The following is a 14337-nucleotide window of genomic DNA, read 5'->3' as shown; positions in this document are numbered from 1 at the left end:
TGCAGCGCTCCCGGTCAGCGGGACTGACCGGGGCGCTGCAGGGAGAAAGACGCCGTGAGCGCTCCGGGGAGGAGCGGGGACCCGGAGCGCTAGGCGTAACAGTACCCCCCCCCCTTAGGTCTCCCCTTCTCTTTGTCCGGTAACTGCCTCCCCTGGGATGAGGACACCGGGAAAGAATGGAGGGTTTCCTCAACGGCAGGCAGTACAGCAGGAGTGGGAATGGGGAGGGAGGGCAGAGGGCGAGGCCTGGCACGGGGCAGTGTGACACCAGGACGGGGGCCATGGGGAGGCACAGAGGCTCGCCTGATGGGACTGGGAGGGGGGGAGAGGCACTTCCTGTGGCAGGCAGAGTCCCAGTTCCTGATCTCCCCGGTGGTCCAATCAATGGTGGGGGAATGAAGCCGGAGCCAAGGCAGACCGAGGAGGACCTCAGAGGTACAGTTGGGGAGAATGAAGAACTCAATCCTTTCGTGGTGGGGTCCGATAGACATCAGGAGGGGTTCTGTGCGGTAACGCACGGTGCAGTCCAATCTGGCTCCGTTGACCGCGGAAATGTAGAGCGGTTTGACGAGACGGGTCACCGGGATGCTGAATCTATTAACAAAGGACTCCAACATAAAATTCCCGGAGGCACCAGAGTCCAAGCAGGCCACGGCTGAGAGGGAGGAGTTGGTTGTAGGAGAAATCCGCACGGGCACCGTGAGACGTGGAGAAGAAGACTTAGAACCAAAAGATGCAACACCCACGTGAGCTGGGTGCGTGCGTGCGTTTCCCAGGCGTGGAGGACGGATAGGGCAATCCACCAAGAAATGTTCAGTACTGGCACAGTACAGACAGAGATTTTCTTCTCTACGGCGATTCCTCTCTTCCTGGGTCAGGCGAGACCGATCCACTTGCATGGCCTCCTCGGCGGGAGGCCCAGGCGAAGACTGCAAAGGATGCTGTGGGAGAGGTGCCCAGAGATCTAAGTCTTTTTCCTGGCGGAGCTCTTGGTGTCGTTCAGAAAAACGCATGTCAATGCGGGTAGCCAAATGGATGAGTTCTTGGAGGTTGGCAGGAATCTCTCGTGCGGCCAGCACATCCTTGATGCGACTGGATAGGCCTTTTTTAAAGGTCGCGCAGAGAGCCTCATTATTCCAGGATAGTTCAGAAGCAAAAGTACGGAATTGTATGGCGTACTCGCCAACGGAAGAATTACCCTGGACCAGGTTCAACAGGGCAGTCTCGGCAGAAGAAGCTCGGGCTGGCTCCTCGAAGACACTCCGGAGTTCAGCGAAGAAGGCCTGGACTGTGGCTGTGGCAGGATCATTGCGGTCCCAGAGCGGTGTGGCCCAAGACAAGGCCTTTCCTGAAAGAAGGCTCACTACGAACGCCACCTTAGACCGTTCTGAAGGAAACAAGTCCGACAACATCTCCATATGCAGGGAACACTGAGACAAAAATCCACGGCAGAGTTTAGAGTCCCCATCAAATTTGTCCGGCAGGGACAAGCGGAGGTTAGGGGCGGCCACTCGCTGCGGAGGAGGTGCAGGAGCTGGCGGAGGAGATGGTTGCTGCTGTAGCAGAGGCAGAAGTTGCTGTAACATGGCGGTCAACTGCGACAGCTGCTGTCCTTGTTGGGCAATCTGCTGCGATTGCTGAGCGACCACCGTGGGAAGATCAGCGAGACTTGGCAGCGGTACCTCAGCGGGATCCATGGCCGGATCTACTGTCACGATTCGGCTTCCAGGTAGTGGATCCTCTGTGTCAGCGAGGGATTGGCGTGGACCGTGCTAGTGGACCGGTTCTAAGAGGCTACTGGTATTCACCAGAGCCCGCCGCAAAGCGGGATGGTCTTGCTGCGGCAGTAGCAACCAGGTCGTATCCACTAGCAACGGCTCTACCTCGCTGACTGCTGAGAAGGCGTGGGACAGAAGGATTAGGCAGAGGCAAGGTCAGACGTAGCAGAAGGTCGGGGGCAGGCGGCAAGGTTCGTAGTCAGGATGGGTAGCAGAAGTTCAGGTACACAGGCTTTGGACACACTAAACGCTTTCACTGGCACAAGGCAACAAGATCCGGCAAGGGAGTGCAAGGGAGGAGACTAGATAAAGGCAGGGAGCAGGTGGGAGCCAATTAAGCTAATTGGGCCAGGCACCAATCATTGGTGCACTGGCCCTTTAAGTCTCAGAGAGCTGGCGCGCGCGCGCCCTAGAGAGCGGAGCCGCGCGCGCCAGCACATGACAGCAGGGGACCGGGACGGGTAAGTGACCTGGGATGCGATTCGCGAGCGGGCGCGTCCCGCTGTGCGAATCGCATCCCCAACGGCCAAAACAGTGCAGCGCTCCCGGTCAGCGGGACTGACCGGGGCGCTGCAGGGAGAAAGACGCCGTGAGCGCTCCGGGGAGGAGCGGGGACCCGGAGCGCTAGGCGTAACAGTACCTGACCATCCGTTCTTAGTAAGTTCTGGTTCACTTGTTCCCCAGCTCTCCTACTGTATGTGTCTTCTTGTTCCCTATCTTACCTGTACACCAGACCATTTATTGTATATTACAGCTTCCCAGTATTATAGAGAACCCCATCTTCAATCCTACCATGTTCCAGACCACTTGTTTCCCAGCTCTGCATGCGCCAGACAACTCCTTCACCACTCTAAAGTGCTCGGCCCCCACTTCAGCAACTCTCCTATGTCCCGGACCAATCTTATCCAACAATCCAACTCTCTGTATTGAACTTATAAAGAAAAATATGTACCTATCATGTAAACAAACTTATGACACGCCATAGACATGTCAAAAGTTTAAAAAGTCAGAGCCTCATTGTTGAGACGGTCCCATAGACTTTCTTTGGGAGTCCATCTTGGTCACGTGGCACAGAGCTAGGAGAGAACATGCTTAGCGTGCACTTCTTCCAGCTCGCTCTAGTAGCTTGTAGACCCCAACTGATCAAGATCGAAAACATTTTACATTTTTTTACATTTATCCAAAGGATAGGGGATAAGATGTATGATCGCGGGGGTCCCGTCACTGTGGACCACCGCAATCTAGCATGCAGCACCCACCTGTAAGCACTGTTTAAATTTCTGGCACCAGTTGATTAAAAAAAAAAAAAAGTTTTCCACCGGAGTACCCCTTTAATTGTTTTGTAGTTCTTCAGATTGGTTTGGAGAAATTTTGCCCATTTCTCCATAAAAAAAACAATTTGAAGGAGAACTATGGCAAAAATTCACTTATCCCCAATGCAGAGGAAAGGGAATAAGTAGCTGATCACGGGGGGTCCGACCGATGGGGGGCGTGTACTGCAGATGGCACGTGCTCCATTAATTTCTATGAGAGTGCTGAAAAAAGACCTGAGTTTAGCACTTGGCCATCATCGGCACTCCAATAGAAATGTATGGAGTGCATGCCATCTACCGGTAGATGACACGCGCTCCTCAGTGCAAGAGCCGGGGTCCCAGAGATCCCAGTTGTCGAACCCCTGTGATCAGCCACTTATCCCATGGGAAACTTGCCTGATTCTGTTGATAATGCTTTTTATCTCCCATCTTGTTGACACTGGTAGTCATGGTTCCTGTCCACCAGCTCTGTTTTAGAAATAGTGGTGACGTCACACCTGTGCTGAGCAAACATCGGGCTTATTTCAGCATATTCATCATGTCTGACAGCTGAAGGAATCAGAGAAGATTTATCAAAGCTTGTGCAGAGGAAAAGTTGACCAGTAACCAATCAGATTGCTTCTTTCATTTTTTCATAGGCCTCTATGGGCAACTGGGCAACTTTTCCTCAGCACAAGTTTTGATAAATCTGGGCCATAGTGCTTTAGCAGATGACCCACCTCTGACCTGCTTGGCCGAACCTGCCTATTTCGATTGGCCACCTAGTCGTCTAATATGTGTGAGATGTTTGTTTAGCATATATCAAAGCGGAAAAGGGATCTTGCTTGTTGAATTTAACATTCCCACTTCCTTGTTTCTAAGGGAGATAAGCTCTTACCAATGCATAGCCCCAGCCACACCTCTAACCACATCCTCACACACCCTCAGGCACGCCCTCAACCACATCCTCAGACCGATGATGTAGTAGAATTATAAATCGCAGTAAAACATGGAACCGCTTCACTTCCTCATCACTGAACAGCTGTTCAACAAAAGTTTTGACTTCTGCGCATGCGCAAGCATACACCCCTATGCCTGCTTAGGGCCACAAATGTGATTGGCCTGCATGCGATCACAGCAGATCTGCTCATCGGTATGCTTGCTGCAGAATCTGTCAGTGCTAGATGTTTTCCCTGTCCCATTCCTGGTGCGTGCGTTCCTCTGTTACTGTGATTTCATCATGTGCTCTGACAAGTAATGGGGCATTGTGTTGTGGGGGATCGCCATTACTGAGCTGCAGCTTCTGTCGCAATTATAGTGATGAGCAGAGTCATCCCTGGCACTTCAATCCCTTGCTTGTGCCTTTGCGGACCTATGCATACATGGGGGTGTGCACGGGGGGGTGAGTGCTTGTGCCTATATATTAGGGAGACTTGGTTGAACAGCTGACACGTATGAATGTTTTACCGGGGTTCGTCTTGCAGCCAGTGTGAACAGGTGGCTATGGATGTCTGACCTGGGGCTTCAACCTCATTAGCCCCACACACCCTAACGACACCCCTGTGTATGGCCACCTTCAATGTGGAAGAAGACAATTGCCTGGATGTACCGGGCACCTGTGAAAGAAAAAGGGTCTATAGGGGCGTACTGTATAGGTCCATATAGACCCTTTTTTTGTCCCAGGTGCCCGGTAAATCCAAGTGATCGTCTTCTTGCACATTGGATCCACAGAGCTGGCTCCCAGTCGGTGGCTGTCTAACACTGCATATATAGCATCTTAGCCCAACATCACCAGGCAAGTGGATTTGCTTTATTTGCATACCTCTATTTACTTAGTTAACGGCACCAGGTAGCGCCTCTGTTGTACGCTTTTTTCTCCTTTTCTGCACTTTCAATGTGGGAAACCTATTATTTTTATCTTATGGGTTTACTACATAGAAAAAATACAAAAACAGAGCTTCCTATTGGGCAGCATGTTTGTACTGGGTGGTAGAGTAAGGTGGATATATAAATTAGAATCCCACCTTGCAAGGTTGTGTTAGGCACACGACAACCTTGTGAGCCTCTTTTGTGTGCGATCCCTTGGGATCCTGTTTACGGTGCAGCCGTCCGGGTTGCGCGAGATGTGTGGGTACACACTTGATAGGAGCAAATGTGCGTGGTTCTGTCTCTGGAAAAAAAAATCCCGGGAGTTCGGCGCCGACCGTGAATGGAATAAAGGTCCAATGCGACTTTGTAATTTCTCAGTTTCTTTATTTGCCGTGTCAAACGCGTTTCGAGGTCTTGGACCTCTTTCTCAATTACTGTAGCATACATCCATGTATGCCACAGTCATTGAGAAAGAGGTGCAAGACCTCGAAACGCGTTTGACACGGCAAATAAAGAAACTGAGAAATTACAAAGTCGCATTGGACCTTTATTCCATTCACGGTCGGCGCCGAACACCCGGGATTTTTTTTTCCTGAGACGGAACCACGCACATTTATTTTTACCTTATATATGACTTTCTGTTAAGAAGATATTAGTTATTAGGGACAGATGCAACTTATATGGTACTTACTATGGTTCCAGGATCAGCCTGAAATTGTTCACAAGCTTTTCAAGAAATAGTTCAAAAGGAGCCTTTTCTGTTTCTTGTGTTTGCTTTTTTTCATGAAAGAATTTCATGAAAGTTGTTACTATAAATAAAACATAAAAAAATATACCCACAACGCTTTCTAACCTCGTTCAGATACTTCAGGTATTATTACAGTTGCTGTAGGCTCTGCAGGGGATTCTTCCTCGGGTTTGATTTTCCCAGTGTGAGGCATTATTGTTAAGAATAGTATTCTAGTCATGGACTTTACTGCATTATGGAGCTTTGAGACAATTTCTATTAATAGACCAAGATTGACGTCTTAAAGTTAAAACACATGAACTTGTAGTGAACATCAAGGATAAATCCTGCTGGAAGATCTCCTTTTATTCTGGCAAATCTGAAAGTGACGCCAAATACGTGAATTTCATTCCAAGGGTGTATGTACCATAGAGACAGGACAGTAACACAGCTAGCCAGCGCAGGGCGTGTGGTGGCCCTGAGCTCACAAGCATGGTTGGGCTTCTAACCTTTGGGGAAAATAAAATTGCCCCCTTGTACCCCACTATGACAGAGCAGGAAACCATCAGCTCCCTTCTCGCCATGCACCCTCATAGGCTACAGTCTTTTCACAAGACTCAATGCAGACCAAAAACCATTAAAGTCTAAAACCCAAACTGTAGGGGCACTATTAATATGAAGAGGGCACTAAGGGAAACTTTTTCTCTGTGGGGGCACTATTACTTTGAGACAATTCGCAAGACGCAATGCAGGCTGTTCATTTGGATGCCACTTACAGTTTAGGCCATAAGAGTCTAAAACCCGAACTGCCCCAGTGATTGTGGGGGAGTTAAGTGAGTATTCTATTGTTTGGCAACATCTCTACTGTGTGGTGGCACTTTCAACTTTTAGAAGCACCAAGAGGGCACTGGCAGTATGTACTGGCACTATCAATGTGTAGGGACACTAATAGGGCACAATCAATGTAATGTGGGGCACTATTAATGTGAAGAGGGCACTAAGGGAAACTTTTTCTTTGTGGGGGCACTATCACTTTGAGGGGAGTATTAAGGGTACACTTTCTCTGTATGAGAGCAGGAAGGACGCTCTGTTGCTGTGTGGGGGCAGTAAGCGGGGTAAACTATTACTGTAAGGAGGGTACTAATAATGTGATATTAATGTGTGAAACTCAAAAGAGAACAATGTTACTGTTAGGATGGCACACATGGATCTTTGCTATTGTGTGAATGACAAAGGCGACACTGTTCTTGTAAAGGACACAATAACTGTTTGACACAGTTTTTGGGGCATAGTTATAAGGGCAGGGGGGCAACAGCAGGAACAGTATTGGGGAAAACAATTTTGTTTGTGTATAGGGTGGAGATTAGGTAGGGAAGATGCTGAAAAAGTAAGGTGCTAAAGTTGTTTGGTGGCAATGTCTGCAGAGACAAGTTGTGGCAGGCAGAAGACTTCATGGTGGTCTAGGCAAGATAGAGAAGAAAATGGAAAGTGAATGACTCTAATCAGGGAAGATGTCATCTGTATGTCAATGGTTGCAACTATACTGTAATCACTAATAAGGTCTTAAGAACCTATGTAGATCTGATTGGGTTGCGCCCCTGATACCCAGATTGGGGACCATTAAGGCCTCGAGTTTGTTTTCCCTTCCCCCTCTGAAAACACGGCAGAAATGGAAGACAGGGCAGAAGCAACCATTAGACACCAAAACCTCACCTGCAAAAACTCATGTACGTATGAGCTCCTGCGTATGATGGTTGCTCAGCATCCAGCCTGCCCAGCCTCCCAACATCTGTTCTAACTTACTAACTAAACATAGAAATGAATGATAAACAGAATAAAACACGTTTGTGAGCTTACAGGATATTCATGCTTCTGAAACAAACAGGCTTTTGAAAATATTGCAAAGAACACAGGGCACAATGTCCATCCTGATCCCGACAACTAAGGGCCAGGGTTCAGACTTCTTAATCTCCTATTTTGGCCAGAGGAGTGGGGAGAGTTTTTTCGGCAGCCAGGTGCCTTACAGACAGTGTTAGGTTTGTTAAAAACGAGAGAAAAATGGCTTATAGGATTGGGAGTCTATTATTCATTCTTCCCTCTCCATTCCTCGATGGCGTGACTGTTGTACAGTGGTCAGTAAGGGCATCTGGCAGGTCTCACTGGTGGAGACATCTCTTAAAATTACTACAGAGGATTTACATGGTCCCAGCATGTTTGAATGCAATCTTCTCTGCTGTGCCTCCACTGTGTTTTAGAGGGTGTAGTTTGAGGGGTACTATGTACCACGTGTGGTGGAGTTGCACGGTGGAGTTCTGGACACAGGTTCTGGATCTGTTGGACAATGTCCTGGCCTGTCCTTTCCCGCAGATTTCCAAATGCTTTCTATTGGTTCGCAAGCCTAGTAGACTGCCTTTCCACAAGTTCAGCCTGGCCCAATTTATTCTATTAGGGGCTCGAATACATGTAGCTTTCTAGCGGAAACAGCTCTCCTTGTCCCTCAACAGGGTTATTGACGGTGTAAACATTATTATGTTGACTGAAAAACCGTTGGCTATTTGGTAAGACACTGAAGACCGTCTTAATGTTGTCTGGGAACCCTGGCTGTCATCTCTCCACTGTCCGAATATGCATGACTGCCTGTCCTTGTACTAATGCCTTGTGGGGTGTTTGGGGCGGAGGCAGTCTTCTTTATGTGTCCCTTGACTTTTTAACATGTACTGACTTACTATTGGTTTAAGAGCATGTGTATGTACCCGCACCCATCTTTATTCATTCAACCTACTTCTGACTGTTTTCTTTTGCTTTTTGTAATGTGCAATATTTTCGCTATACTAAAAGCTTAAAGGGGTACTCCGCTGGGAACATCTTAAGAATAAGGGATAAGATGATAGACTGTGGGGGTCCCGCCGCTGGGGGCCCCCGCGATCTCCAGTGGGGCACCCCTCTCACCCTGTCATTTGGTGTGGTGCACGTAGCGAACTACTGGCGATGCGGGCCGCAACGCCCCCTCCATTCACGTAGCAGCCGTCACACCCCCTCCCATAGACATGAATGGAGGGGGTGTGGCGTGACGTCACGAATGCGGAAGGTGCAAGCTTCCATGTTCTGGACGCCATCGCTGCCGGCCCGAATATCGCGGGGGTCCCCCATGCTGTTAGCCCCATTTACATACTAGTTCCAGTCATGACAGTTCTACAAAACAGCTGATCAGCAAGGGTGTCATGTATCTGCCCCCTCAGATCATGTATTGATGATGTAACCCAGTGGCCTCCAAACTGGGGACCTCCAACTGTTGCAAAACTTCAACTCCCAGCATGCCCTGACAGCCAACGGCTGTCAGGGCATGCTGGGAATTGAAGTTTTGCAACAGCTAGAAGCAGGGATGCAGAGGTACCAGCCACATTGGGGCCTGGTGCCTAAGGTGGCCCCAAGGAACATCTGCCCCATAAGAGACCAGTATTGTAATTGGCACTTGGGGCCCTGTTACAGATTTTGCATTGGGCCCAGAAGCTACATGTTCTAGCTAGAGGTCCACAGTTTAGAGACTATTGACCTAACCTCACAATAAGCCATCAAAATTTGAAATTAGGCATTTCTAGAGGGATTCATTGAGATTTCTGACTTTGTAAACTCCAGCCATGTCCTTAAAGTAAGATTGAAAGCTAAATCAGTGCTTTAGAACTGATAAGACTCAATTTACTTTGTCATCCACCTTTTACCAGTTTATGCCCGCACCGTGAAAGCCAAGATGCCGGACCTCCTCATCACCATACAGTACACCTTGGATCAATGCAAGCCCCTTGTATTCATTGTTCACGCAAAAAGAGAAGCCTGTTACATCGAATGGGCCGGTCAAAGGACAGCAGAGGAAAGGCACATCCAGGGGAGGTCACCGTATTCTCTGTTGGAAGGTATTGCCTACTTACAAATATAACACAATGGGGCAAATTGACTAATATTGTGAAATACTTATGCTTGACAGTCTATGGATACGCCTATTATCACTATGGCTTATGCTAAATTTGATGCATCATGATACAAGGTATAGACCACCCATTAAAGGACATTTTAACTGAAAATGTTTCCATTTCCTCTGTGCTCGGGCTGCAAAAATGAAAAAAAAAATTTAACTCACCTTCCTATGTTTCCCTGTTGCACCAATATCGGCGTCCCGATCCTCCGGTGCCGGTTTTCTTCCTGCTTCCTGGGGAAGGCGAATCATACTGCACTCAATGTATTGCCGGCTGCAGCGATGTCCCGCCTCGGCCGGTGATAGGATGAGAGCACTGTCATGTACGGAGCTTGGGCCCTGCCTTCTCCCTGCTGCCCAGGCTCATTACATGACAGTGCGCTCAGCCTATCACTGGCCGAGGCAGCCAGCAGTACACTGAGCGCCGTATGAATCACCATCCCCAGGAAGCAGGAAGAAGACCAGCACCGGAGGACCGGGACGCTGATATCGGTGCAATGGGGGAATGTAGGTAGGTGAGTTAAAGTTTTTTGTTTTTGCAGCCCGGGCACAAAGGAAAAGGAATCATTTTCAGTTCTCCTTTAATTGTGGTGCACTTTTTGCACAGTGTCGCATTCAAGCCACTTTTCAGGTAAGGCACGCCTGCTTACTACTACTGCTATTGACTACTCTTGTTTCCTGAATACATATATTTTTTTGTAGGCCTCAAAGGCATAACCTAGTACAGTTTGAAGTTCCACTAATAAAATTATATCTTTAGAAAACAGAGAAAGCGTAGACTACATTAGGGTGTTTTATTTTGCAAGGCAAAAAATAAAATGTTAAATTTTTGCAGGCTTTGCTTACACCCCGAGTCTCAGTGATGTAAAAGATTATATATATATATATATATATATATATATATACATATATATACAGATATATATATATATATATATATATATATATATGCTAAATTTCAAGAAGATTGGACAATATTTAGAGGTTGCACACTTTGATCAGTAGTCAAAAAATAAGATTTTTTCAATGTTTATTACTTTAATTGGGAAAACTAGAAATCAGAAAACTTAAAATAATATTAAAACGAGACACTTAGATTAATAGGTAATAGCATAGGTAAAATGTGTTATATTAACTTTGTACGATGCAATCCCTTCTTTTGTTCGCTTGGTGACGACTTTTCTGTGATGCTCGACTACCCTCAACAAGAAGTGTTTTTGTTGTTCGTCCCTGACTGATTTGTTAAACTTTTTTATCAGAGCAATTCCTCCTTCTGCAGTATCATTGACCACTTCAAAGAGGTACTCGACTCGACTGGAAAACATTTTTCTTTAAATCAACTGGTTCCAGAAAGTTAAACAGATATGTAAATTACTTCTATTAAAAAATCTTAAAGGGGTAGTCCAGTGGTGAAAAACTTATCCCCTATCCTAAGGATAGGGGAAAAGTTTGAGATCGCGGCAGAGCCGGAGATCGCCGAAGGCAGCGCTCGGGCTCTGCCATAGAGTTGTATTGAGGGGGCGTGTCGGCCGCCGCTTCATGCGGAGGTCGACACGCCCCCTTCCCACGGGCTGTCGGGGCCCCGTACAGGAGATCGCAGGGGGCCCCAGCGGTCGGACCCCCGCGATCTGCAACTTATCCCCTATCCTTAGGATAGGGGATAAGTTGTTCACCACTGGACTACTCCTTTAATCCTTCCAGTACTTATCAGCTGGTGTTATGATCCACAGGAAGTTCTTTTCTTTTTGAATTTCCTTTCTGCCTGACCGCAGTGCTCTCTACTGACACCTCTGTCCATTTTAGGAACTGTCCAGAGTAGGAGCAAATCCCCATAGAAAACCTCTCCTGCTCTGGACAGTTCCTAAAATGGACAGAGGTGTCAGCAGAGAGCACTGTGGTCATACAAAAAGGAAATTTAAAAATAAAACAACTTCCTGTGGATCATAACAGCAGCTGATAAGTACTGGAAGGATTAAGATTTTTTAATAGAAGTCATTTACAAATCTGTTTAATTTTCTGGAACCAGTTGATTAAAAAAATTTTTTTCCAGTGGAGTACCCCTTTAAGTGCATATATTGCCTTTGCCATCCACCTTGCTTGATGCAGAGCCCCTGGGAAACTGAATATTAGAAATTTCACTAGTTTGAGATAAAAGTGATCAATGTTTGCAACCCCTAAATATTATCCGATCTTCTTGAAATTTGGCATGTACAGTATATCTTTAACATCACTGAGATTCGGGGCATAAGCAAAGTCATATGAAAATCACATTTTTGGAAAAATGAAACACCCTAGACTACATTTGGTCTATTGAAGTCAATAGGTGCCCTAATGGTATCTTTTTGGACTGAACTGTGGATCCCCACCCTAGTAAAGACAATTAGGTCACAGGGGCCTGATGGGATTCACCCAAACGTATTAAAAGAGCTTAGCGGTGTACTAGCAAAGGGGTACTCTGATGGAAAACAAATGTTTTCACATTTACAGGTTCCAAAAAGTTAAACAGATGCGCAAATTACTTCTATTTAAAAATCTTAATCCTTCCAGTACTTTGCAGCTGCTGTATGCTACAGAGAAAGTTGTGTAGTTCTTTCCAGTCTGACCACAGTGCTCTCTGCTGACACCTCTGTCCATATCAGGAACTTTCCAGAGTATGGGCAAATCTCAACAGCAAACCTCTCCTGCTCCGGACAATTCCTGACATGGACAGTGGTGTCAGCAGAGAGCAATGTGGTCAGACTGGAAATAACTACACAACTTCCTCAAGAATATATAGCAGCTGATAAGTACTGGAAGGATTAATGTTTTTTTTAATAGAAATAATTTACAAATCTGTTTAACTTTCTGGCACCAGTAAATAAAAAATATGTATTTTCCAAAGGAGTACCCCTTTAACCAATCACTACTAACAGGAGTCATCCCAGATGATTGGAAATTGGCCCCTGGAAAAACAGACCCTTTTTACTAGGCCAGGACAATTCCTTGCTCATCTTATTTTCCACTTTCTAGAGTACCTAATAATTACATTTATATTCCATTTCAACCATTATTACCAAAATTAAGTTACAAGACTAAATTAAGATATATAGATTTGGAGTATAATATTAGATTTGGAGTATAATATTGTATAATATTATTGGGGTATTTTTTGGAAAGAATGGTGGCGATCCTACATGAAATGAGGACAGGAATAGGGCAATGTGCCTGTTCTCCGTGTATTATAGCAAAAATGATCATGTTTTTTGTAAAAGGAAATGACATTTTTATAAGCACGGAAAGTGCTTTGACAATATTATACTCCAATGATGGGCGGTACAGGGGCCGGAGCAGCGTTACGTCATGGCTCCGCCCCTCGTGAGGTCACGGCCCGCCCCTTTCAATACAAGTCTATGGGAGGGGGCGTGGCGGTCGTCACGCCCCCTCCCATAGACTTGCATTAAGGGGACGGGCCGTGATGTCACGAGGGGCGGCGCCATGACGTCACGCTGCTCCGTCCCCCGTATCGCCCGTCATTACGCACAGAGCCAACTCGCTCTGTGCTGTAATGATAGCGCGGTGCCGCAGCGGGGATCCCGGTGGTCCCCAGCAGCGGGAACGCGGCGGTCTGACATCTTATCCCCTATCCTTTGGATAGGGGATAAGATGTCTAGGGGCGGAATACCCCTTTAAACTCTACTGTGTTGATCCAGAGGAAATCAAAAAATCTCTATGAGGCTGATGCCAATTGTCACATAACAAATTAAATGTTTAAATTTTGTATGTGATTCCATACAGTGTGTGAACATGTGCGTATTTGTGTTCATTTTAGATTCAGAGTTACTCATATTGGAAAGAAAACCAGTATTCAAGGGTCTCAGGATGACCCCAACATCTCCAGTGATCCCATTTCTTTTGACAAAGATACAGATGACCAAACGGAGAAAAAGACTAAAAACGGTCTCGGCATACATCAACATTTCGAGACACAAGAGGTCTCACAAAACGGACCAGAACTAGTGGGATTGGCCAAAACGGAAGTCAAAGATACTGTGAACAGCATCAGTGGACATAAGCTTATACAAGAGAAGGTTGTTGAAAGAGGTGTATACAAGGGCAAAGGGTCCAAAGACAGAAGGAGTAGTGCTCCAGAACAGACAGCTGTCCAGCGGGAAAGGATAGACATGTCTCAATTAAGAGGACGCGACCAGCAAAAAGGAAGAAGCTCAGAACAATCAGAAAAGCAGGTAAAGTAGGCGACCACCTAGACACCCAATAATATAATGTACGATGTAACGTTGTCCAATTGGCAGCCTAGAGGCCGAATGTGGTGCACGCTGACCACGCGGTGCTGTGTTGACCGCTGTTGTATTTAGGTACTGTACAGTGTTGTGAATATCTGCTGGCTGTATATTTCACTGCTTAGATGGTGACAATTTAATTAAAAAAAATTGTAAAAAAATGAATACGGCACAATTGATACTAAATGGCACTGGCTAGACTGAGCAACCCAACCCAACACCTATACCCACGGTGTAAAAATGCAAGAAAAGTCAAATAATAATATTAAAGGCATATAATGAGGAAAAGTGGGGTGGCACCACCATGTAGGTACAAATAACAGCTCAATTGTTAGCCAAAAAAATTACCAAGTGAGTGGGGGAGAACCGGGAAAAATAGAGGTGCACATCAAAATCAGAAAACAGCTTTCCATAAATAGAACAA

The 14337-nt window shown here is 46.4% G+C and overlaps 1 protein-coding gene across 9 annotated transcripts in view; it reads left to right on the top strand.

Annotated features, from left to right (window-relative positions):
* RELL2 (RELT like 2) overlaps window positions 1-14337 on the top strand; it is a 91195-nt gene that overhangs the window by 60488 nt on the left and 16370 nt on the right. For all 9 annotated transcript variants that reach the window (XM_056517083.1, XM_056517084.1, XM_056517086.1 and 6 more), the window contains 2 exons: window positions 9389-9577; window positions 13445-13859. In XM_056517083.1, coding sequence (XP_056373058.1) covers window positions 9389-9577; window positions 13445-13859 — 604 coding nt within the window. The remainder of the gene's footprint in view (window positions 1-9388; window positions 9578-13444; window positions 13860-14337) is intronic.

Source organism: Hyla sarda, chromosome 4 (genome assembly GCF_029499605.1).
Source record: "Hyla sarda isolate aHylSar1 chromosome 4, aHylSar1.hap1, whole genome shotgun sequence".
Lineage (NCBI taxonomy): Eukaryota > Metazoa > Chordata > Amphibia > Anura > Hylidae > Hyla > Hyla sarda.
Note: the sequence above shows the minus strand (reverse complement) of the source record. Positions and strands in the feature narration are given on the sequence as shown.